At 35.0% G+C, this 27482-nt stretch overlaps 1 protein-coding gene and 2 pseudogenes across 1 annotated transcript; 1 reads left to right on the forward strand and 2 right to left on the reverse strand.

Moving 5' to 3' along the window:
- Positions 1 to 386: 386 nt before the first annotated feature.
- Positions 387 to 8232, reverse strand: LOC125809826 (uncharacterized; annotated as a pseudogene).
- On the reverse strand, positions 7937 to 11510 carry LOC125809815 (uncharacterized). The gene is made up of 6 exons (XM_049489397.1): positions 11378 to 11510; positions 11208 to 11258; positions 10633 to 10684; positions 9029 to 9087; positions 8570 to 8615; positions 7937 to 8381 (listed from the first exon to the last, which is right to left on the reverse strand). Exons 1-6 carry the CDS (start codon positions 11492 to 11494, stop codon positions 8269 to 8271), a joined length of 438 nt encoding a protein of 145 aa, XP_049345354.1. The 5' UTR covers positions 11495 to 11510; the 3' UTR covers positions 7937 to 8268.
- A 9867-nt stretch (positions 11511 to 21377) lies between these two features.
- On the forward strand, positions 21378 to 23594 carry LOC125809803 (pentatricopeptide repeat-containing protein At4g02820, mitochondrial-like; annotated as a pseudogene).
- The last annotated feature ends 3888 nt before the right edge of the window (positions 23595 to 27482 follow it).

The following is a 27482-nucleotide window of genomic DNA, read 5'->3' on the forward strand; positions in this document are numbered from 1 at the left end:
TTAAACCTTAGACCTTAGGGTTCTCAACCACTTCATTGACCACTAGACCACATCCTTCGGTGCCATATATTATACACAACTATGTACACTCTTCCTGATTTCTGTTACTCCCTAGAGGCCAGAAGCACTTGATTTCTCCCAAATGCCTAGATGCATGATCTATTTAAATCTTCTCAATGCACATGCATCATTGGCCATCATAAAACTAGAACCAACTTAGAACTCCTTGAGTGACTAAAGGAAAGAAGTAAATCTCTACAATATCTTCTGATAAAGTAATATCTCCTAAATTTTCTACTAGATTTGCAATGCAAAACGTTTCCTACCAACAAGCTCAACTCGTATAACCTGAAAACTAAACTATTATGAGTAAAGGGGAACCTCAAGCAAAGCTTTCTTCCTGCTTGTTATCGAGAATTTCCGCAACTAACATGTACTTACTTTCCATGACCTGTACAACATGATTTAAAGGTAGCAGACTATTCAGGCTTGCCGTCGCCACTTCTCAAAACCCATGCTGATTTTTCTGAATGGCATAGTTCCTTCATAACCTGCAGAAGCATAGAAAATTGTTTACCATTCAGGAAGTCTTTTCTATAATATATCAGGAATTAGACAAAAGCAATGAAGCTTCTGCACAAATTTCAGAAAAACCATTGCAATATGACCGACGACAAAATTTCACACTGGAGTTCATTCATAATACAAAATTCCAGGCAACTTACCAAACTATAGATCCAATAATAAAAAGAAGGCGAAAGGAAATAAAAGTTCTTGAAACTCGATGGAAAATGAAAAAGGAAATTCTTTTCAACTAGCAGGAAAAAGCCCTTTGTTTTTGTTTCAACAGGAAAATGCTTCCAATCTGCATGACCCTTCTTCTAAGTGGCATTCCTAAAGCAAACCAACTGTGCCCACCAATCTATAGGGAATCAAATAAGCAACACCTTTATTGACATCCCCTTTTCTTGCAACTCTGTCCAACGCTTCTTTACCATGCAACTTATCAGTTCATATGTACATTCTGGTGATTGAAAACACTAAAAAGTGTAGACCGACAATTACTTAGAGAAGGTGGCTCAAAGACCTACAATCAGTAGGAGTCAATGTAGACTTGGGTAAGATAGAGCACAACTAGTTGTACTACGGTTTCGTGATGTTGCCACACAACATTAGGTTTTAAGTACGGAAAAGTGTGAGATGTAGAGAAACGCTATTTTTAAGGACCCCCAAAACATGCCTTCAAAGACAAATTGCTTGCAAGTATTTAAATAACCCGAAGTAGGTGTATTTCATTGATTGTGTAACAAACCCGATTTCCAATACAAACACTGATAATTATAGTTATCTCTGAATACAAATTACAGCGGATAATACACACACCAAAGTAATAACACACTAATTACGGATAGCTTATCATAGAAGAAGGTAACTAGAAGGGGATGAGATACTAGACCATAGAGAGGAGAGGTTTGGATCAGAAAGCCAAAGCTTCACATAATTTTTGCATAACCCTTCTTTCTAATCCCTAGACCTTTTTAACAATAGCTAATTGGGCCTAGATCCCAAATAAAACTCTCCAACATTTTACTTGGCCCAATAATATCAACTGAATCAGTCTTATTTACCACGTCTAGCCCATATAGCCTTATAGAGTTATCTTGATTCACAACAGATTGACTAATTCAAAATTGAAATCACTACATCAACTACAATAATGTCAAAAGAAGATATTCCTTAACTCTCATTACAAGAAAAGAACTACTCACCTTTAGAAAGTCAACATTGGTAATATCCCTATTCAGTTGCAACTTGGCAGCTTCAGTTACAGATGCTTTCTTTTGCTTGGCACTCGGTCCTTCAGCCATAAAAAGATCAATTACAACTTTCCTGAGAACCAACATTATGTATTAGTCACAGGCCTTGGGTGTTCATCAAGCAGTTTTACTTATAATAGAAATGGTTACTAACCTCAATGTGTCATGCTGTGGATTATCTGGCGACGACTTCAAAACATCACACCATGGATGTTTACAGCAACCTGATTAATCACTGCCTGTATCTCCTCTTGAGGTGCATCAAAAACATCAATGGATGCAGTTATAGCGTTCCTTGGAGCTCCCTTTGGAGGATATGACTTAGGAACTCCAAGTTTTTGCAGACCTTGGCGGATTTGTTGGAAACTGACAAAAAGTAAACAGAGGATTCTCAATCCGTTAGGGATCACAAATTTAGATGGAGAAAATCATGCTAATAAACAAGTCATGCACATTTTCTCTTGAAGAACAAAAATGCTCTGTTCCTTCTAAATCGTAGACAGGTGAGGCGGACAGGAAAAAAACAATGTAATATATTCTATGTTATGATCCATTTCCATTATAGAGAAGTAAAGTAGATATACCACATACAAGAAAGACGAAGCGTGAATCATGTAGTGGACAATTTGGACCTAAATACTCGCACAACTCACCTCAACTAACAAGTCAACATAAACAGGACTTTGAGGGACAATGGATCAACACTGCTCAAACGTATTAAAATATTTGAAAGCAAAGAAATGTGTCCTATAACTAGACCATCTCATCCTTTTAGAAAACTGGTCATACATGGGATGAAACAATCAAATAGAGGAAGGGTGAAATCAGGAAGAATTGTGTTAAGAGGTAAATGACTTACAGGGCAGATTAAAAAACCACCTATTTACACATTCCATAAGATCCAAAGGATAATATCAAAAGCCATTAAAAAGGTGATGTTATTACTTATTATTGATGGCAAGGGAAACCCGCAGCCGCTACCCTTTGGGTGCGCACAGGGTAAAACCCCCGCTCCTATGCAATAGCTCGCAAACCACATAGGAGAGGTAACCCGCACTAGGCAAGCCTGGTGCGACGAGCTCGACCCAGAAGGCAAACCCCTTGCTTTCGCTGGCAAGGGGTTTCGAACTTGAGACCTCCAACATGGAAGTCCCAAGTTCAAACCACTGGGCCACCCCGAAGGGTGATGTTATTACTTATTAGTGAGACAAGATTAGGGAGACAACAGGTGACAGAAGTTGGAGGGAGCAAAAGCAATTTTAGAAAGCCCAGACATGATCGCCAATTTTAGAGCAATCAAACCAAGGTCAATAAACCACCTCATTGACCCAGGTTTCTGCAAGAAATCATTCAGCCATGCGAATTTATCACAATTTGGAGAAGTGCTCCAAACCTATTTACCAACTCGGTCTTCATCAAATAAAGTGCTCTATTCTCTCCTTTGCAAAAAGTATAACCAACTCCAACTTCATAAATTCCAAAAAAGTGAATTATTTGAAATCCATGGCCAGACACCTACTTACTCTCAGACTCTAACAATTTGTGTGACTAAGATGAATACCCAAAATCACTGTTCACTGGATATTAAACAACAAAGGCAGAAATTTAACAAGTCATTTTCAGCGATCTCACCTGCAAACCTTATAAGTTCTAAAAACTTCTTGAAGCGCCTTTGGCAAAGCTTCTCGAATTTCTTCGGACATAGATGTTCTCAAAAGTGAGCTAGAAGTGGGCTTATCACCACTTGGCTATGCAGGAATGTCGGCATTAGGGTTTAAAGGATTCTTCATAGTAGGCCTGTTTCTTCCTCCAGGCAAAACATCATTGATCTGTTTCCCCAAGCACTCCCAGGTAGCTTGCTTCTCTCTCACAACATCACCGTAAAGGTTTTCAAATTTCTTGTCAGGATGTTCCTTGAGCTTCCAATCATTCAGGTCAGGCCTCTCGACAGCTAATGATTTTAGTGCTGGTGTTGCAGCTTTAAGGAATTCAGGCCTCCTGCCAAAAACTGACTTTTTAATTAAGATACCCTTGGTAAACTCGTACAGAACGAAACTCCTTTGATAATAGTGACGGTGAAACTCAAAGTAAGGACCTCTGATTTATCCATAGAGTTGTTTGTGTTTATGTTATGTTATCTTTACAATTTACATGATTCACGTTTTCTTCGGTAAAAGGCACACTTCAATTGTGCCATGCAATTCAAGTCTGAGTAACCTCCTTTTCCTGCTTAACTTACCACTTCATGGAGTTAGTATCTACACCTTCATAGCCCCAGCAGACCCATGGGCGGGGCTAGAGTTTCGGTTACAAGTTCAGTCAATCACAGTAGCTTTGGTTCAAACTCTGTATTATTTTAAAGTTCATTGAATAATTATAAATTATTAATTAAGAACCCAATAACTTCAAACTAGAATACTTAACCCATATGCTTCAAATCTTTGCTCTACCTCTGAGTAGATCAGAGATTTTTAATTTTTTTTGGCTTTATGACACTGACAGGACCGAGAGAAATTAGAGTCTAGACTGTTTTTGAAGTGTCTCTTAGAGGGAACACCAATATGTACTTAACATAAAATATAGAGCAAGTCCAACCATCAAAGTCGGGGGAAAAAATAATAGACTTGCTACTAATAGATCCATGGCACAACATTTGCCAATGATTAGCTAGACCTTAATGTTTGAGTGATTAATAGCTTGCATGCCTTTCTTGTGTTTACATTCTCTCCTAATTAAATATTATTTGCTCCAGTTTCATACATTCTCGCTACTCCCCGTGAGTCTAAGCCAGAGTATTCCTGTGCCCCCTCTTTAATTAGAGAGATTTTTCCCCAGCTCAGAAAAATGTATCTACAAATTTAATATATGAGAATTACATTCATTGATGTTGCAACTAGGCTTAATTACTATGTGAATCTGATCTCTGACATTGTAGGAAATTACCAGTCCATCAACCAAAGACAAGTCAATTGCTAACTAAAAACACTAGATTATGAACAAGTAATCAAAGATAATCACAAACCTCAACTCAACATTATACAGAATGCAAAAAGTGAATAAATAAATACAAAGAAAGAAAGCAAGAAATAAGGAAATGCATTACAGTAATTAGCAATTTCCATGGAAAAGAAAAGAAGATAATTTGCAGGCAGTGAAATGGTCCAGCAATAGTGAAATACTAGAGGATGATAACACCCAACAATAAAGAAGAAGACGATCTATATGATCATAGATGTAAATAAATTTTTTGTTTTTGTCCTTAGCAGCTCCTCCAAACCTTTCAATGTCAAAACACACGATGTGAAGGACCAATTAGAGTGGCTGCAATACCTTGTTCGAAGAATTTTTAATCTGTCGGTGTCAGTTGGTCTTCCAGGACAAAAGGCATTCAAATAATCAACCCTGCGTATCGAATAAGAAAAGAACACTGGTATTAGAATGAGAGTAGATAAATGTATGCTGTGAGGCAGGGAAAATGCTTCTTTTAGTTGTCCTGAACAGCAGCAGTTTGCCCAAAAAAAATATCGTTCAAGCAAAGAAAAATAAACCATATTAGCACACATACGGGCTCATTGAAAATGGTACTGGAGAGCCTTCCTCCATGGCCATTTTCTGCAGATATCTGGCTCAAATGTCACTCCTAACCCCATGGTATTTTAGATGTAACCAATGCTAAAACAGGGAAAAAAACAGATGTTAATAACTTCACAAGGATCTGCATCAATGAAACTGTTTGGAATGATACTTGCAACTGCGTGAAGCAAGCTAACTGCTCTTGAGCAAATATAAATAGAAAACACTTGCAACAGAAACGTCATTCAAACCATGTAGGTGAAAAATCAGCAGCCACTCAAGCTAAAGAACAATATGGAGAGTTATTAGTTCATACTGAAAAGCAGAAATTTTGTGAGTACATGTTCACAGGTGCACATACCTCTCCAATATCCTTTTCTATCCCAGGTGGTTTTTTCTACACAAAAGGTATATGTTTCAAGAATAAATCAAGGGAAAAGAAACACACTTTTACAAAAAGCTTGTACAACATCAAGGAAGGATAGCCTAGTTGCAAAAGATTCTCCACCTCCAACAATAAAGTTGGGGTTGACTCGAGTCACCAATTGAGGCGAAGTGGAAAGGCAGGTAGGTGTGGCATTTACCATACAAGAAAAAGTAAGACTTGAAGTAGCAGACTGCTTAACCACTGAAGACCTATCTTTAGGCATTCCCGTTATCATTATTATCCAAAAATGTGGCAAACCTAGTAAAGCAGGAAATGGGAAGTCCTTGACATATGATATTTTAAGTGCTAGCCAAAGATCTGTGCCATAATATCACATGAAAAGTGGTCATATACAAGGTCCATATAAGTTGAGCTTAGGAGCTGTCATCAAAGAGAAAATCATGAAATGAACCTGCTTCTTTGATGGTCCCACGGGCCTTTTCTCCTTGACGTCTTCAGTTAACACTTTCTTCATCATTGTTGGCGATAACGTTCTTCTTCAACTCACTTTCCTTAAGATTCCACTTTGATGGCCGGAGTTGTACAACTGCATGAACAGGATTGAGGTGTAACTGCATAACAAACGGGAAGCAAGAGTGACTATGGAGAACATTAGTAAGCTTTAATATTTTACTTTTGACTGCAGAAATGAGCTTCAAATCACTATTAGCAAACCCAGAAATTTAGTTAAAGTTATTCACACCAATGTATATAAGAAACAAAAGAATATAGCTAGAATAACGTGACAACATTTTACTACTAAGGAATAGTTTGGTGTGAAGTATAAGGTATAATAATCCCGGGATAAAATGCAGGATTATTATCCTGCATTTGGTTGGAGGTATTAGGTAGTCCTTGGATTATTTATCCCACCATTTATACCATAGTGATGGGATAAGTTATCCCATATACATGGTGGAATAACTTATCACAGAATAATGAATCCCTCGAAAACTTGTTCCCAACCAAACAACCCCTTAGTGGCAGAACTTGGGGTGAATAAGAGAGCCAGAAGCACTATACTATTGTAGCAGTTCCAGACCGCTAGATAACAGTAGAGTCAGATTTGACAGCGGATGATTTGCTTCAACTTGAAGCTGATATAAAATTGACTTGATCACACTGGAAGTTGAGAGAGTAGCTACTCGACATTGTTATGGTCCTGATTAGATTTTTAAAAAGAAAAAGGACAACAACTGAAAAATGCATAAGCACATACAGAAACTGCAGAAGACTAACTACTAGTCAATCAAACTTCATGAGGGAGTTAAAGATGCATTTAAGCCATCAACAACAAATTGTTTACCTTATCACCAATGAGGACCCCAACAGCATATCCAGAGGCGCAAGTTGGTAATGGCATCCATGACATTGTTATGGTCCTGATTAGATTTTTAAAAAGAAAAAGGACAACAACTGAAAAATGCATAAGCACATACAGAAACTGCAGAAGACTAACTACTAGTCAATCAAACTTCATGAGGGAGTTAAAGATGCATTTAAGCCATCAACAACATATTGTTTACCTTATCACCAATGAGGACCCCAACAGCATATCTAGAGGCGCAAGTTGGTAATGGCATCCATCATGTAGAAAGCATCTGGAATATGAGAAACAATCAGATTCTGGCTAAAGAAATTAGAACTGAAATTCCTGCTAAGGGAACAAATATCAAGTGCAGAGTTTCCAGAATCTAAATGTCAAAGTTCGCAAAAAACAACGTCATTATCCTACACCTAACAGCAGAGTTACAACCAGGAAACTGGACGATATATATGTATAAAGCGGCTGCCGCAGGCTTTGAAGGTGACAGGCACCACAATTTTAACATCTTCATGCCATTTAACTAGTTAAAGTTTGACGTGCAACTGATTCTAATTTCTCTGGTGGATGAAGAAGTACAAACATTCTTGTTTTCGCCACGAGAATAGTTCATTATTTGTTCAAATTTCACTCTCAAACTCCGTCTTGAATCAGTGTAGCTTGTAGAATAGAATAAGCGGACAACTGATATAACAAATCCCTAAATCAAACATGATAATAGAATTCCGAATACATAAATATTAGTAACAAAAATAACATGCCTGTTTGAGCTATGAAAACTATCACGCACTCGACTTCCTCAAAAAACTGTGTAAAATTTCTACCATCACTGAAATAATAAGATTGGAATTTACAAAATAAACAAACTCAATGACATGGACAAGTAATATATTCTCGAAAGAAAAAAAAACATCAGACAGAAGCAGAAGTAGACATCTGTAATGTCTGACCAGCTTACGTGCAACTTGACTAATTTCACTAGACAAAAGCAGACTTAAACACAACCGGAGCAAGTAAACAGGAGAGGACAGAATGTCGCGAACTAGGAGATGATCCCGCAGAAGGCACAAGATTCCTGATAGTAAAAACATTTCCTCTCAGTGTTTAAGCTACAAAGTTGAGGAAGTTCAAAATTTTCTCATGTTTTCATCTTGTGAGGCTGTAGGTGGTAATGTGGAAGATGAGATCACAGCATGGTAAGAAGAAGATGCTAGCTGTGCAAATGCTGGAACAGCACCACCTGCAAGGTTTCAACCATGGAAGAGAATGTCAAATGGAAAAAAAAAAAAAAAAAAAAAAAAAGGAATACATTCATGATTTACTCATGTCAAGAGCATACAATCTAGAAACAATAATAGGTAAAACAAAGAGCAAGTTATTTTACAGAATAGACGGGAGGTAAACGCTTAGAAGAAGTAAAGTTCAAACCTGCTAGCCCTGCACATGCAGATGAGAAAACAATCACAGGAGGAGCCTGCATAAACCCAACACAAAAAATTACAAAAACAACATTTAAACTGTTTATGAAAAAAGCTACAGCTAAAAAATAAAACCATTCAAGGAAAAAGAACACTAAAAACAACCAGATAATAGGAGTACAACAACAACATATCCACTGTAATCCCACAAGTATTTATACTTTTGTCATGTATGTAGATATGCTTTACTATTGCCTAAATTATTTATGACTCAAAGGTAGTGCTGACAATATATAGAATTTACAAAATGGAAGTCTAGTGCATTTAAACTTAGTAGTTCCAATGTATGCTAGCATCTATAAGCTTAACTGAGAATTCATTACAAACTTCTTCTAAGCCTCTTTGTACAGTATACCCTTTGTATCTCGCAATATAAGGAAATAGAAAAAAAAAAAAAAAGGTAACTTACACCAACAAGGAAATGCAACCACATAGGTCCTTTAACCCACCTTCTGACAATCGGCATCACTGCAAGTAGGAATCAGAGGAATAAGATAGAGACAAGACATGTTGGTTAACATTAATATGATTGTCATTCAGACAGCATTTTCACATTAACGTGGATACCAGGTCCATTAAAAAAAAATTATGCACAGTATTTGTACATAAATGAATCATCTCAGATTTGACATGTCTATTAAAAAAACAAATTCCACCATATAAAGTCGGAAAAAAATAGTATTTAGGCTCCAGTACAGATATGAACTTGATTAAAAAAGGCTCAATGACTCAAGAGATGCTTCCATGACAGACATACATTATCCTCAGAAACCAGAAATGCATCTTCTGTAAAGTAAGAAGAATGATTTACAAAGAAACAACATACTACCAAAGATCTTTGCTCATCTTTTACACATTTTTAATGCATGTGGTGTTGTTCGTCAGAAATCCTTTGATACGTACACTGTAAACACTAAATAGTACTTAACTACTAATAAGATGATTAGAACATCAACAGTAAAAGAAATTTACAGCAAACGTTCAACTAAATTGTTAAGAGTTCGACAGTTCCTTTCCTCTTCTTCTGTGATAGGCAAGATTTATGCGATAATTGATTTTATAAGAACTGATTATCAATGATTAGAAAGTTGCCACAGCCTAAGAGGGAGTTATATGAAGCTAAAAGTGTGAGCTTCTTTAAATACTCTTCTTAAAGAAGAACACCAGCAGAAGAATGTTGATATCCCATCAATTTGCAATTTCTCAATTAGGAAAAATTGATGTTAATTAGCCTCAAATCACGTAAGATGGCCAACCAGATGCTAAATTAAGTCCAAACCTTTGGAAATGGAGCTTAGGAGATGCCAAAGGCAATTTCTATAAAAAGACAGAACAAAACATGGAATTTTCCAGTTTCTTGGATTATCATTAAAAGAATAAGACATTCCATGTTCCTCCCAAACTAAGGAAAAGGATATGCTTTGAAATGTAATTATAATTAGTCAAACTTTGAAATCCCAGAAATTTGAGGCATATTCCTCAAAAGGTAAGGAGACATTTGCAACTTAGATTGAACGTTTAAGTGACCCAGGAATTTCTGAACATTGTAAAGAAAACAAATATAGAAGCAAACAAGGACATTCCACATATACAAAAATAAAGTTCCAGAACCAAAATTATATCTTTGGCATCTTCCATTAGATAATATAGGTAAACCAAATGGCATGTTGAGCCCTAAGAGAGAAATGTTTTAGGTGATAGAACCACTGAGTGACTAATGCAAAAATTCTTCCCATTTTATTTTCATAGAGTTACTTTCATCATGTTACAGCATGGTTGGGTTGCTATATGAAGAAGATTATACAACAAGTCAACAATTACATATTCATTCAAACTAATTGAAGTCGGCTATATGAATCACCAATATACGTTTTGCTACATATAAAGCAGATTATAATCAATACAGAATATTTCACCTCTGCAAGGGGTATAAATACATAGAGCATGTTAGCAGCAAGGATACAAATACAAAAAGAAACTAAGGAAGATGGTCAAAATACTGCTGCTAAGTTCCATGGTTGAAGCCATAGAATGCACTTGTAGTACCACCAACTGCAGAACCAATCTGAAATATCAGGGAAGTAGTTAAGTAAGAAGGAAGGGGGTGGGGGGGAGATGAATTAGGACAAGCAGATTTAGTAACAAATCGGAGTGTAATAAAATACAAACCGCTAAGGCAAAAATTTTAAAACTGTCCCAATTTATGCTATAGATTTTCTACTGGCGATTTCATCAAACACTTTTTAAATTGGGGGGGGGGAGGGATTCAGATAACATTTAAAACATCTCTAACATTGGTTGGTATTTTTATTTTATGTAACTGTCATATGTTTCAACATTCAAGAATTAAAATTTATTTAACAATTCAACTTCAAATACCAATGGTTCCCGCTATAACCAATTTTTCAAGTATGAATTCTTCAAAGTTTCCTTTACTGCTAATGCTTTACATTATGCATATGCAATTTAATTTGTCAAATCCAGTGGTCTATTCAAATTGTGCACCATAAAATAAAGAGAGAACCAGATTTTATCATTCAAGAATTGGAAAAATAAAGTAGTGTCAATGTAAATCATTGATATCAAACCATAGAAAAGCTATCCCGGATTAGAGGCGGAACTGTCCACTCGCTTGTCTCCTGCAATGGAATGAGAGAATCACTCATACATATAACATTGTATTAACACTCAGAAATACAATGAAAAAACACACAATTTTTTTTAAAAATAAAAAAGAGAACAAGAATCAATTGTTTACCATCTCCTTAGAAAGAGGACCGGTGCAATGTGGACATCTCATATTACTAAAACTATTTTTGTTCATTTTGTTATAAGATTCTTTGTCTCTTCTAGAAGATGGTTCATTTGTCATCATCAATTCTACAGAATCTCTGCACACAGGTTCGATTAGAATGAAGGAAGCACAAATATCATATTAGAAGATAGCAAGTAAAGAAATAGTGCACATGTTCAATTAAAATGAAGGTAACACAAACACTTGAGCAGAATTATATGCTTAAGACCCGTTTGGCCATAGATTTCCCAAGTAATATTTGGGGAAATAATTGGCAAATAGTGTTTGTCCATACAATTTGTCATACAATTTGTCATTATTTGACAAATACTTTGGCAAATATCCCAAATTCCCAAATACTAGTTTTTTCTAGTATTTGGGCTAAATCTCATTATTTGAGATCTTTTAAAAATTGAAATTTTACACCAAACTTTTATCTTTTTACAAAAACACCCTCTATAGTAGTTGTTTGTGTTGTATTACATATTTTTTTCCGTGAACACCAAAGTAGTGATGAAATATTCGATGAATATGAAAGTGATGATATGATTGTTGATGAAAATGATGAACATTCAGTTCAAGGCAGTGTTTTGGACGGCGAGAGGCGACAAAAGGCGACAAGGGCCTGCCTCGCCACGCAGCGGCGAGGCGCTCGCCTTTTTGAATCGAGGCGCCAATTAATACCAAATAAGTGATATATATATATATATATAATAAAATATTACTAAAAATATTTATGAAATATATATAATAATGAATTGCATATTTTGATATAATTACATACAAAATAAGAGGAGTATAATTGTTAAAGAAGAGAGAAAATATAATAAATATTAAAAGTATAATTTATTTTATAAATAAAAAAGGACACACTTATCTAGAGAAACTCTTTGTCTCTAGTTTTCTTTTTCAAGAAAAGTTGAAAAGACTCTACTTTTTGAAAAAAGATACTAAAAAAGCTGTACTTCCTTTACTTTTCAAGAAAAAACTCCTCCTCTTCTTCTTCTCTCTTCTTCTCTGTACTTTACTGTACTTTTCAAGAAAAAACTCCTCCTCTTCTTCTTCTCTGTACTTTTTCAAGCTGAGCAGCAGCAGCAGACGCGAACTCGCAGCAGCAGCAGTCGCGACAGTCGACTTCAAGTTTCCAATCGCAGCAGCAGTAGTCGCGAACTCTAATTCCAGTCGAGGGATTGATTTCAAGTCTCCGGTCGCGAAATGAGGAGCAGCAGTCGCGTCATAAGTTTGAAAAAATACCCAAAAAAAACCCTAATTTGATTATTTGGCTTTTTAATTATTAAAATTCAGACTTCTAAAAAAAAAGAAGAAAAAGGCGACGCCTATTGCATCGCCAATTCCACGTCACCCCTCGCCTTGGCTCGCCTTTTTGATCTCGCCACGCCTTGCCTGAAATAGGCGCAAACCCCTCGCCTCGCCTCGCCTTGTCGCCAAAGGCGAGAGGCGCTCGCCTTTAAGAACACTGGTTCAAGGTAACAAAGTCAAGTGTTTTTTCTACTTCACGATGTATGGAATGATGCTTGGTGCACTCACTCCAAAACTACCACATTGCTCCAGTGTCATGGACACTACTTGTTATTTGTTGCAACGAAGATCCAATTGACTTGTAATACAAACTTATTGTTAGTTTTGATAGTTTTTAAAACTTACGGGTATAAATCATATTTTCTAAAAAAGTGAAATGTGTTTCCCAAATACTATGGCCAAACACATCGTGAAATTTCACCTAAATAATATTTGCCAAGAATATTTGGAAATCTATGGCCAAACGCTAGCTTAAAATGTTAGTCTCAGTCCTTTAAAATAACACCGTGATGCTTAATGTTGGTGCTAAACCAGTTGAGTATATTTGTTACTAACACAGACAAGAACAAATAACACATACAGAACTCACTACAAAATTCTCTATGGTAATATATCCAATATCAATTTAGCAACCTTAAATGCATTTTTGTACTATAAGCAGCCTACTTTTTACAGATAAGGTACATCATTGAGAAGAAGGGATTAATCCATACAGAAGATGTACAGAAAAACATCTTAAAGATTGCAGTTCCAATATAGAGATTCTAGGTAATCACTTATTCATTGGGAATGTCCAATAAGCTCCATATGTACATAAAACATATCGAATTCCTGTAGATGTGGCCTACAGAGATTTATTTAGCTCAAAGACTCTCATATTTCTCTCTCCACATGTCCACATGATTTTCTGAGAAGAACATTCTAGGCTTTCGGCTTTCCATTTCTTTTACCTCTCAGCTACATGACCATTACATCACCCACAGCCAAGCATAAACCTTAAAAGATCATAGTGTTGGACATAACATTATGGGTGTGTGTTTTCTAATTTTCTCATGTTTGGTTGGGTTAAATGTTTTGGAAAATGTTTTCCAAATCAACTCATTTTCCTCAAATTTAAGGAAAATGACTTCCCTTCAAAACTTAAGGAAAACATTTTCCAAACTCTCTTCCAACTTTCAATTTAAAAAAAAATTGTTGAAAAAATCAATTTATTTTGTCCCTACACTCAAACCAACCCCCCAACCACCCCTCCCCTAAAAAAAAAAATTTTAAGTTTGTTTTTAAATTCAACATTTTTACCCCACCCTCACCCTACTCCCACCCCCTACTACCACTCCTCCCAAAAATATATTAAAAATTGTTTTTAAAAGATATTTCTAATTTCAATATTTTATTTTTTACCCCCTACCCTTGCCCCCACCCCCCAGCCCCTATCAGCCCCCACCCCCTTCAAAAAGAAAAAAATTTAAGTTTGTTTCTATAAAATATTATTTCATATTTTCACCCTTTCTCTCGACTCCCCTACCCATTCCCCACCCACCCCCTACCAGCCCCCCCACTCCCCAAAAATATTAAATCATATTTTCGACTTCAAAATTTCAATTTTTTCATCCCTACCCTTGACCCCTCACCCCCCCCCCCCCCCAAAAAAAAAAAAGTTTTAAGTTTATTTTTAAAAAATATTTTCGACTTCAAAATTTCATTTTTGCACCCCTACCCTCGACCCCCCCACCCACCCACCCCCTACCAGCCCCCCCCCCCAAAAAAAAAAAAAGTTTAAGTTTGTTTTTAAAATATATTTTCGACTTCAAAATTTCATTTTTTCACCCCTACCCTTGACCCCCCCACGCCCCCACCCACTCCCTACCAGCCCCCCCCCCCCCCCAAAAAAAAAAAAGTTTAAGTTTATTTTTAAAAAATATTTTCGACTTCAAAATTTCATTTTTTCACCCCTACCCTTTGACCCCCCACCCACCCACGCACTCCCTACCAGCCCCCCCCCCCCCCCCAAAAAAAAAAGTTTAAGTTTATTTTTAAAAAATATTTTCGACTTCAAAATTTCATTTTTGCACCCCTACCCTCGACCCCCCCACCCACGCACCCCCTACCAGCCCCCCCCGCCCCCCCCCCAAAAAAAAAAAAGTTTAAGTTTGTTTTTAAAATATATTTTCGACTTCAAAATTTCATTTTTTCATCCCTACCCTTGACCCCCCACCCACCCAACCCCTACCAGCCCCCCCACCCCCCAAAAAAAAATTTAAGTTTGTTTTTAAAAAATATTTTTAACTTTAAAATTTTAATTTTTAACTTTTTATTCTACTCTAGTAAAAATAAAAGAAATTTTTCAAAAACATTTTTCATTCATAAATCAAACACAGAAAAATCTTTTTCGAAAAATATTTTCTACTCACCAACCAAACATGGGAAAATAAGTCAAAATCCAACTTGTTTTCCAAGAAAACATTTTCTAGGAAAACATTTTCCATGGAAAACATTTTCCTTCATACCAAACACACCCTATATTGGCACTGGGAATATTTGGAAACAGAAACAAAGACAGTAGATCAATCTGTGTTTGGTTTCAAAATTGAGTTTGGGCTGCTCACTGCTATATCAAGGATAACATCAAAGTTTCAATCAAATTGAGCTGATTGAAGTACCTTTCCCTTCTCCCCTGCTATTGCTATCCCGGTCTAAACTAAACCTTTTTTAACAGAAGTAATTTGTATTATTAACAAACCAGCTTTAAAAAAAAGCTGTAATGTAAGTCTACACTAAAAGTTAGTGGTGATAAACAAATGCTCCAGGCCTGAATTAAACTTTCTGTTATTGTACTTCATGTTGTGTTTTTGTCTAATAAAAATTGTCATCTGAATTTAATCTAAACTCTAATCACACAGTATCAAATTTATTATTTCCCATCAACAAACCTTCAAGGATTATTTACTACATATCTGTAATTCATAAGCTTTCAGTCACACCACATTATACTTCTTAACTTCTTCATTTTCTTCTGGCTAGCCACTCAAACATAAAATGGAATACATGATATCCAGCCTCAAAGTTCCGCTTATATAAAAGTTGACAATCTAATTCCTGCACCGAGAACACTTTAGGCACTATAGCTCTCTTATGATTTTTTTAGTTATACGTAGATTGAGACATGAATATTTCCTGAATTCTTCGAAAGTCATGTTGTTTCTATGCAGATGCATGAAATGCAGTTTTAAGCAACTGTTACAAATAAATCAACAGCAGAACAATCAATACCATAAAGTCATAAACAGTACAAAACACTATCGTTCAAAGAGAACCTAGGTTCAAATTCTAAAATATGCAAACCACAATAGAATGCAACCTTGTTTCGAACAACAATCATACTATTATCGATTAAATTCCAATACAAACAGCAAAACAGATACAAAATGAGTATGTCAATATTAACAAAATACAGAAAATAACGAAGAAGCAAACTAAAAGAGTACCTGAATTAAGCAGTCAAAATTCCCCGATTGATTTGATATGTGTTCGAAATGAAAAAAGGCTAAACCCTACTTACCGGAATCGGGAAAGCGGCGTTGTTAGGAGGAGATTGTGGGGAAATGAGCAAATTTGTTATTTTTCCGACTGGGTAACACTTGGTTGTATCTCACCGTTGATCTTATTAATCGTACGGTCCTCATTTTGTGCTTACTTTTATAATATTTTCTTTTTTTATCCCATGCTTTTGGGGTTTTATGGATTTGACCCCCTTACTTTTTTTGTTTTTCATAAATAGAGGTAGAATATGTAGATATGTTCAAAATCGAATCAAAACTAATAGTTCGAATTAAAAAATATTGACTTATCTATAATAGGCTATTCATTTTTTCGTTTAGTAATAATTTTGATTTTTTTTATATCCAATTATCGATTCTCAATGATTTGAGGATTTTTCTTGACTAACCAATAGTAAATTAATAAATTTTATTTATATCATTCCTATATAGGATTTTTGACTTGTGATTTAGATTCATACTTTTATTTTTAACTATCTCGAACTATTTGTTATTTTACAAGGTGTTATGTTTATTTTTTAGCAAAATATAATTCATTTGCATAGTTCATTTGAGTAGTCTCATTAATTCTAAGTGATCTTCAATTTTAAAAGAATGTGTACATTTTTAACAATTAAATTGATAATGATAAAGTGATGTCTTTGTGGTTCTATAACAATTTAGAATATCTACAAATCAATAATCAATAAGTTAAATCGATAAACATCAAAATCAAATTGAACTGACCGGTACATAGGCCTACATATAAGGATTGTGAATGAACACTACTAGTTCCTTGGTGTTATTTGAATTGTAAATTTACACATTTTGATTAAAGTTTTTAAGTTATATTGAACTCGTACTCTTTGATTCACATTATTTTATTGTTATTATTAGTTTTATTTATGTATTTCTTTCTTCAAGCTATTTTGAAATGATTTATCTAAGCGGGTGGTCTATAAAAAACAACATTCTCACTGATACGAAATAGATATAGAATATAAATACACTTTATTTTCCTTAAATCTCACCTATCATATTATATTATAGTATTTATAAAACGTCAAAGTACTATTTGGGCCTAGCTGGAAATTTGAGTTAGGAGGGGCCGGGGGGGGGGGGGGGGGATAAATCTTGATAAAAATAATAATAAAAGAAAAGGATAAATCATTCAACTAGAAAAATAGATAGAACATAATTAGTTGTTTTTTCCAGCGGCATATGCATGTAAAAAAATTGCTCTTATATTCATGACGTAAGTCATTAGAATTGTTCCTAAATTATGTTAAATGAAATAATTTGTCTTTGCGTTAATCATGGAGTTCAAAGGCATTTTATCATTGCTAGTTGATATTAGATATAATTTTAAACTATATCAAATAAAATAACTTTATTTTTATTTTTTAATGGTAAAATTTTTGCCCCCAATAAAATCATAGGTCATATAATTATGGATAAACATTTTCAAACGAAGACAAATTTAAACTTTTAGCATAATTAGTTTAAGATATATTTGACTATCCCCTAATTTTGAATTTTAACTTTTTTCTTCTTCTTCCTATTTGTCTCTCCTCATCACCATTTTCATCATAAGTAATTAGATTTTTACTAAAAAGTTGTTAAAATATAAAAAGTAAATCCGCGGCAAATTTCAAACTTGTCGGGACTTATCTATTCCATCTCTCGAGCCTCGAAGAAAACCCCCTACCCTTCGGACTCCCCCAACAAACTTTTCTAATGGAAGACAATATCATTATATATGTATTAAAAAAAAATTGCCTATAATAAAAAAAGTATCATTTTTCAGCGAATAAGTGTTGATCGATACTTTCTAATACATATAGTTCTGTTTATCATCACCTCCACCACCATTTTGTCTTTTATTTTCTTCTCGCTCTATGTCATTCTACGACTATCTACATTACAAAAAGAGAATGTACTAAGTGAGTTGAACATGCAATATAAAATACTATTTTCATTCAAATATAAAGTCACATGATCAAAAAGGGAGAAAATGTATACTCTACGATTTATTTGATATAATTTAAATTTTATAATTTTGCCCAATATCAAACATAAAATCTTCAAAATTTTATAAAATTTACATATATAAAATTAATATATATCACAATAAATAACAATTTAGATACTTAGAAATCGTTTGATGGAGGGTATAAAGTATAATAATTCCTATAATAGAATGTAGGATTATTTTATCTCATGTTTGGTTGGAGATATTAACTTGAATTATTTATTTCACTATTTCTATCATTATGATGAAATAATTTATCTTGAAATAACTTATTTTGAAATTACTGGCTTCTAACCAAACTACCGCGGCAAAGCTCCCTTCTCTGCCGATACAACTCAACAATCTCAAATTCTATATAAACTCCATACACACTACAACCATTTGAGCGCTATCTTTCTTTCCAATATCACAATTTTGCAATAAAATTCTAATATTTCACCATACAATTTCACTCCCAATTCAACTCCAACAATGGCAAATTCGCAGTCTTCTTCTCAAGATATCATCAGCATGGCCAATATCTCTTGAACCCACACCACATTCTATAGTATTCCTTTCTACAGAGACCAAATCGAAGTAACAGTTACAAAGAAAGGTTCGGAAGTAGATCGATGGATTCGGCAAATAGTTCAAATTCACCGTTAAAGACTCCGCGAACTCCTCGTCGGTCTCGACGTCGAGTGGCGGGCCTATTGCGCTCCTCCAGCTCTGCGTCGGCCACTGCTACATCGTATTCCAACTAATTCACGCAGATTACATCCCGAATTCTCTCTTCTTTTCCTTAGAAACCCTAACTTCAGCTTTTTGGGAGTGAGTGCTAACCGCGATTGTGTGAAATTGTACGAGAATTAAACGTTGTTTGTGGCGAACCCAGTCGCGTTGAACAAGCTGGCGATGGATGTTTATGAAATTGAAGTGTATGGGAGAATTGGGTTGCAGAGAATGGCGCATAAAGTTCTTGGGAAAGTGATGCAAAAGTTGTATCATGTTACGATGAGTGATTGGGATGCAGAGGAATTGGTGTATGAACAAGTTGAATATGCTTGTATTGATGCTTTTATGTCTTTTGAGCTTGGGCTAAAGTTGTTGTATGAGTTGCATTTATTTTAGGTATCTTGTACTATTACGAACCTGTATGATAATCTTGAATAGTATACGGATTTTCTTGATACTGGTATGGAATTTGTGTTGATTATTCCATATTACTTACAGTATGTCATTTTTCGCATTTCCATACACTTTATATTCACTTCTATCGCAGTAGTCTTTATTCCCACCCCACCTTTAAGGATGGATTTGTGTGGAGGGTTTTGAGGATTTAAGTTGATGTGAATTCATGTTTTTTCATTGAATATTTAAATTACTGTATGTGTATCAAAGCTTAAGTGAGCTCCTTGGTGCGACGGTCCATGCACCGAAGTGTTATATGTTGTGTGTGTCAATTTTTGTTTTATAATGAAGAAAAATAGAAAAAAATTGCAACTTAACGAAGTGTTTGTGTATCTTTAGTAAGTATAATTCTCTCACCATTTGTTAAAGATTTGGGTTACTTGAGAACTGGTTTACTTCTTTTAGAATAGAACATTTTCTTTGGTTATAGCGATAATGTACACTTGAGTTTTTTTTTTTTTTTTTAAAAGATGTATAAAAGAAGGGGGGGGGAATTCAATCTATATACAACTATACAAAACCACGACAATAAATTACTTCTTTTATACACTAAAAATCAAAAATTAAAAATTCAACCTAACTCAATAGTATATTTTGATAGTCATAATTAGTTTTATTTTGTATGATATCCCAATCCGATGTTTGATATCATATTAAAATTTGACTAAATGTGGATTCACGTCAAAATAAGTCTAATTTTGTTAGTCCGGAGCCCGGAGGAAGGTCGACTTGAACAAATTTAAAGACTAAATATAATGCCTGAAACTGTGCACCGGAGATTAAAGTGTTAAACCCTAAATCCTAATTCTCTCACCGGCAAGTAAATTGACCTTGCTAAACACTCGCACAGTAGGTGTGTTTTCTTCTGAATTATGATTGCTTATTATTTTTTAATGACTGCAATTCCTTGATATGCCTAAGTTCTTTCATTCGGTTCAAATTTATAGCATGTATTTGTGGTTGCTAATCAAATGTATCAAAATCTCCGGTTGGTACTGGATTAGCGAAGAAAGGAAAGTTCATTTGGTGCTTAAAAAGATTTAAAAATCATGTTTTATGCTTACAATGATAAAATGGCAATAATTCAGAAAAATGTGGAAATTTGAAGTTTATATGGAAGAAAAATGTTTAGCTGGGGAGTCATTGGGCAATGTTGTAGCTGAAATGAGAAAGAGTGGTTAAGGTCATGGATTTAGTATTAAAAATTCAAAGTGAAATAGATCAATATAAGGTCTGAAAGTACATTTACTATTACTCCAAATAAGTTGATTTAGACTATGTGGTGAAGAACATTTAAGTGGGAGGAGAATCATGAGGTCTCATGTCAAATTCCAGCAGAACCAAAGAACAAGCCGAAAGTAATTGATGCTCAAACTTAGATGAATGAAGTGATGAGAGTGATCATTCACAATCACCAACCTGACAACGGTAGACTAAAAAACAATCAAGAGAAGTGAAGAGAGGAAGTGTACCAAAAAGTAGAGTTTGAGATGGTGGAAAATAGGAATCCACATGTTAAGCCTCCAATTTACCCTGAAATTCAGATTATTGAATGTTCAATTTAACCCTATTGTTGTGGCTGCATGTTGACTATGAGGTGTGTGCTTCTCCCCTCTTATATATTTCTTCCCATCTGCCTATGCCTAAGTCTAGGTGGACAAAGTTACTAGGTACCTTTGTTGGTGGGAAATAATTGGTACCCGGTGGAGTAGTCGAGGTGTAAGCAAGTTGACCAGTATAAAAAATAAAAATATGGTAAAAGTACATTTGATGTATAATTTGCTGTTACAAAGATTGTTAGACTCAAATATCTGAAAATGTGTTCTAAATGTGGCTTGTCTTGATATCTATCTCATGTCTGATATTCTTGTCAAAGCAGGTAATACAAAGTGTGTCTGTAATAAAAATGTTGCTCCGTTTGGTTTGGAGATCTTATGTTGTTGTTCGCCCTTTATCGACTGAAGATGGGACAACAATGAAGTCCACAAGATCAGGAGGTGGAAGTGGCATTATCACTAGTTTAGAAAGTGGCACCAGTACTGCCACAAGTACTTGTGGCAGAGACACGCTAGGGAGGAGGCTTTTGAGCTTGATCTATGCAAAACGCAGTGTTGTCATTGCTAAAAGCAAGTGGAAGGAAGAGGGGCACCCTGTCCGCAAGTATGAGCTCAATCGCATCGTGCGGGAGTTGCGAAAACACAAACGATATAAATATGCCCTTGAGGTTTCTCTTTTTTCTCATTAATTGTTTCATGATTTACTTTGAATCATTTCTTTCTTAGGCTTATAATGGTAGTGTATTGCAGCACTGGAATACTTTTTCTTTGACTGTTTTCTACCTAACTTCTATATTTTGCCATGAAAATTGCAAATGATGGATGGGCTAGGGTAGGAACTGTAAATTATCCATTCTTTTGTTGAATATTCAAGTGAATTATTCTATGTGGTTAAATTACTGAATACGAAGTCATTGTACACGGTGCAACCTTAGATTCTGAACAAGGGAGTTACCAATCCCAGAAATGGTGTCGCATGATTGAGAAAGTAATTGCTTTTTATAGTATCCCCAGTTGCTATAGGGTTTCCTCCCCTATAGAAGGAATTGCTAGAGTCTTCAAGCCTCTTGGAATTCCTTAGATTATTGCTAATATGAACTGTGACCACTAACCAGTTATGAGCGGAATGCATGTTGTAAAAGCTTAATACAAATATGCATTTTATTTTTCTACTATTTGTTCTAGTTTTGTTAAAATCAATTATTGTCCTTGCTCTTGCTTTAAGTGTCTCATAGTTTTCTAAAAAGCAAGGTGACATGCCACTTTCAATAGCATTGAAATCTGCAATGTTGATGGGGTTATGTTTACAGGTTTGTGAATGGATGAGGGTACAAGATGATATCCAACTATTATCTGGTGACTATGCAGTTTATTTGGACTTGATTACAAAAGTCCATGGTATGAACAGCGCAGAGAAGTTTTTTGAAGACCTACCTGATAGACTGAAGGTCCAGACCACATATACTGCCCTTCTCCACACCTACGTCCAGCATAAGGACACTGCTAAAGCTGAGTCTTTGATGGAAAAAATGTCCGATGCGGTTTCTTGAAGTACCCTCTTCCTTATAATCATATGCTTACCTTATACATATCCCAAGGGCAACTAGAGAAAGTTTCAGGCCTGATTCAGGAATTGAAGAAAAATACCTCTCCTGATATTGTCACATACAATCTGGAGTTGGCAGTTTTTGCATCACAGAATAATGTTGAAGCTGCAGAGGAAGTGTTACTTGAGCTAAAGAAGGCAAAATTGGACTCTGACTGGATAACATTTAGCACATTAACCAACATCTACATTAAAATCTCACTTCAGGATAAAGCAAAATTTAACTTTGCGAGAAATGGAGAAAACGATTTCCAGGAAGGCTCAAACTGTATATGCTTCTCTCATTAGTTTGCATACAAATCTACAGAACAAGGATGAAGTTTTCCGAATATGGAAGGAGATGAAGTCAATCTTCCGTAAAGTGAATGATACAGAATATAGTTGTATTATATCTTCTTTACTGAAGTTGGATGAATTTGGAGAAGCAATGAATTTGTTCACTGAATGGGAAGTTGTTTCTGTGACCAAGGATACTAGGACTGCAAATTTAATTCTTGTTGCTTACATTAACAAAAATGAGATGGAAAAGGCTGTCGATTTTCACAACTGAATGATGCAGAAAGGCATATCTCTTAGCTGCACCACTTGGGAGCTTCTTACGCGGGGTTATTTGAAGTAAAAGGAAAATGGATAAAGTTCTCGAATTTTTCAAAAAAACTATTACAGGGTTTCAAAATGGGATCCGGATGCAAAGATGGTTCGAGAGATGTCTCATGCAGTTGAAAAGCAGGGCGACATTCAGGTGGCAGAACAGTTGCTAGTTACCCTTCAACACGCTAAGTATGTGAATACAGAGATATATAATGCACTTTTCCGAACTTATGTGAATACGGGTAAGATGCCAATGGTAGTTGCAGAGAGAATGAAAAAGGATAACGTGGAGATGGATAAGGAAACTCAAAAGTTAATTGGAATAACTAGCAAGATGACTGTAACTGAGGTTCCAAATGGAGTTTCTTAAGAATAAGGCTGGACTTTCAACTTCGTAAAATATGCAGCTCTATGCACAAGAACTAAGCATCTACTTCAAGCAAGATTCATGGATCTACTTTTCAGTTTTATTATGCCTCCCACAACATTAAATGTTTTCTATTGTAATAATATCCATTGAATACCAATTTTCTCTCTTTAAATTAATGGATTTGATTTCGTGTCACTCGAAACAATAGCAGAACATGCAGAATCTAATTTCTCTGGTGGATGAAGAAGTACAAGTGTTCTTGTTTTCGCCACGAGAATCATTCACTATTAGTTCATATTTCACTCTCAAACTCCGTCTTGAATCAGTGTGCTTGTAGAATAGAATAAGCAGACAACTGATATGAGAAATCCCTAAATCGAACATGATAATGGAATTCCAAATACATTAAGATTAGTAACAAAAATAACATGCCTATTTGAGCTATGAGAACTTGACTTCCTCAAACAACTGTGCAACATTTCTACCTTCACTGAAATATTAAGGTTGGAATTTACAAAATAAACAAACTCATTTCATGGACAAGTAATATATTCTTTAAGGAAAGAAAAAAAAACTTCAAACAGAAGCAAAAGTAGACATTGGTGATGTCTGACCAGCTTGCGTGCAACTTGACTAATTCCACCAGACAGAAGCAGACTTAAACACAATCGGAGCTAGTAAACAGGAGAGGACAGAATGTTGCCAACTAGGAGATGATCCCGCAGAAGGCACAAGATTCCTGATAGTAAAAGCATTTCCTCTCAGTGTTTGAGTTACAAAGTTGAAGAAGTTCTAGATCCATGTTTTCATCTTGTGCGGCTGTAGACGGTAACGTGAAAGATGAGACCGCAGTGTGGTAAGAAGAAGATGATAACTGTGCAAATGCTGGAACAACACCACCTGCAAGGTTTCAACCATGGAAAAGAACGTCAAATGGAAAAAATTAGGGGAATACATTCAAGATTTACTCATGTGAGGAACATACAATCTAGAAACAATAATAAGTAAAACAAAAAACAAGTTATTTTACAGAGTAGACGAAGGTAAACGCTTGGAAGAAGTAAAGTTCAAACCTGCTAGCCTTGCACATGCAGATGAGAAAACAATCACAGGAGGAGCCTGCATAAACCCAACAAAAAAAATTACAAAAACAACATTTAAACTGTCCGTGAAAAAATGCTACCGAACAAAAATAAAACCATTCAAGGAAAAAAAGCACTAGAAACAACCAGAGAATAGGATACAACAACAATATACATCCACAAGTTGTAATACTTTTGTCATGTATGTAGATATGCTTTACTATTGCCTAAATTATTTAGGACTCAAGAGATGTTTCCATGACAGACATACATTATATTCAGACTACTATAGAAACCAGAAATGCATCTTCTGTAAAGTAAGAAGAATGATTTACAAAAAACAGCATACTACCAAAGATCTTTGCTCATCTTTTACACATTTTTAGTGCATGTGGTGTTGTTCGTCAGAAATCCTTTGATAAGTACACTGTGTTTTATCGGGTTTTAAAAGAATGCGATTTTTAAAGAGTCGCCACTTAATTTTTAAAGTGAAATTAAGAAAACTATTATTTTCAAAAGACTAAAACAGAAAATCTAATGAAAACTTTTAAAAGGGGTTCGGGGTTCTTATTAGCATTTCGGGAAGGGTTTGAAGCACCCGAAATATCCGCTAATATGCGGTTATCCGAAAATTAATATTTGGCTAAAATTTTAAGTAATATGCATATTTGTCTAAGTTGCGAATAAATAGTTTAAAACTATAAACCATTTTTAAGGGCAAGGAAAAAATTATTTAGGCCAACATAACTCATAAATATTCTTGAAGTAGTGATAACTTTGTTTAATTTTAGAACAAATATAAGTGTTTACTCGAAATGCACTCTTATTGGGGAATTGAATTTTTAAAACCTTGAAATCAATTTTAACAAATAAAACACATAATTGCAGTTAAATAGGCAGGGAACGAGAATTTGGGCCCAAGTCTGGATATGTCCGCCTGGGCCAGTACTTGGGCCTATTTTCATTTTGGGCCTTCGGCTCAATTCTTGCCCCTTTTTTGTACCTATCCTAGACTAAATTTCAAAATTTACATCTTTGGGCCTTAGGTCCATCTTCCACCTGTTCTAAATTCTAACAAGGTAGTAATAAGTGAAATGATGGGCTTAGGCCCAAAATAACAAAATACAATCTCTTTTTTATATAAAGAGTGGGCCAAATTACTTCAACTCTCCTCTGCATCAAATTACTTCAACTCCGAGACATGTTCATCGATTTTTATGGCTTGGCTGACTCGACAAGAGAATTTTGGGCCTTCATGGCCCAACAGGAAAATGCGGGGAGATAAAATAGATTCCATATGGACCTCAAACGGATTTCACATGCAACAAAAATGAGAATAAAGAATTAGCCTCCAATAATAATAAAATCGAAATGATAATAGGACTCCTCAATTATAAAATCGCAATGCATTCAAGGGAATACAGTTAAACATATTTCAAATAGGCAAAGCGAATAAATTAAAGTTGGATACGTAGCAATTAATCGGCAGGTTCAAAATAAAGAAGAAAACAAGCTTGCCGACAAGTTGAATGAAATTAGATAAGTAAACATCATAATGCTCTTTAAAACAGTAAAAAAAAAAAAAAGATAAGAAACTAATTTTAACACATTGAATGGGTAAATTCACAATAAGGACAACTAAGGATTTGCACAACTTAGCAACAATAGATGAGAGACTACATATAAAAAAAAAGATTGCAGGCTTGAGCTAAAAGAAATAAAATACAAAAAAAGAAGACCAATCTATTATGCAAAGCTAGATTTAGACTAAATAATAGGTAAAACAACCACTAAATAATGCTACTGATTTTTTTCAATTACTCCCAAAAATTTCAAACCAACCAAGAAACATGCAAACTACTATTAAGCATTGACATTCAACAGTTCCTAACGAACAGATATCATTCGGGAAGACAGTATGAGGAAACACCTAACAATTAAGCCAAACTTAAAGCCACATTCACGTGACGCTATAAAAATTACAAGTACATTTTATCATGAAATAGATACAAAGACGAAGGATAACTAAGATAATAACTTAAATTTCCAAGTACGGGCAGTTTAAACAACATTAAACAAAACTAGCCATGCTTAGAAATAAAATAAGACAAATATATTCTTAGCTACATTCTAAAAACTAAAAACATCGAGCAAAAAATGGACCAAAAGACGAGTAACATGAATTTCTTTTCAAAATTTGGACGTAAACGAGTTTGCAAACATGTTACCTGAAAAATACAAATTACAATCAAAACACCTAAATACACAATTGCATAATGCAATCTATAATCTCCAAACAAGACATATTGGAAAAAATAGTGCAAATGAGAAAAAGATGTACCAACATTAGAACTCCATATGAGCTAATCTCATGATTTTGGCTAACACTTGCAAACAAAAACAACGACAATCGGAATAACACGCTTCATGCTTCACAACGACTAAACATGCTCAACTAAGAAAAACGAACAGGGCACCATTAAGCATTAGTGATTAATCACAAAGAAAAACTCAAGACATTCGAAAACAAAGAAGCAAAGTAATAGATAGAGCAACTTCCATTTACAAATCGGGCACCAAAAAAATAGAGGAGTTCAAATCAGAGAAGGAGTTTTACATTTTTCGAGGTAGCAAAACAGAGACGGTACGGGCAAAGAGCCGATCTTCCTACCACAAACAATCGAACACGAACAGTGGATAAGAAATTTGAGCAAAAAAATTGAACCTAAACACAAAAAAAAACTATTGTATCGCCTGCCTTCGAAATGTGTTTAGCTTATGTTTTAAACACTAATACTCAAGCCTT

This window comes from Solanum verrucosum, unplaced genomic scaffold, assembly GCF_900185275.1.
Source record: "Solanum verrucosum unplaced genomic scaffold, falcon-dt-bn FXZP01000474.1, whole genome shotgun sequence".
In the NCBI taxonomy this organism is placed as follows: domain Eukaryota; kingdom Viridiplantae; phylum Streptophyta; class Magnoliopsida; order Solanales; family Solanaceae; genus Solanum; species Solanum verrucosum.

Excerpts from the sequence above, each read along its gene's own strand:
- LOC125809815 (XM_049489397.1), bottom strand. The coding sequence starts at position 11,494 with ATGATGACAAATGAACCATCTTCTAGAAGAGACAAAGAATCTTATAAC. Across the intron at positions 11,259-11,377 it reads GTCCTCTTTCTAAGGAGATG|GAGACAAGCGAGTGGACAGT; the intron begins GTAAACAATTGA and ends ATTCCATTGCAG. Across the intron at positions 8,382-8,569 it reads TGCATGTGCAGGGCTAGCAG|GTGGTGCTGTTCCAGCATTT; the intron begins GTTTGAACTTTA and ends GAAACCTTGCAG.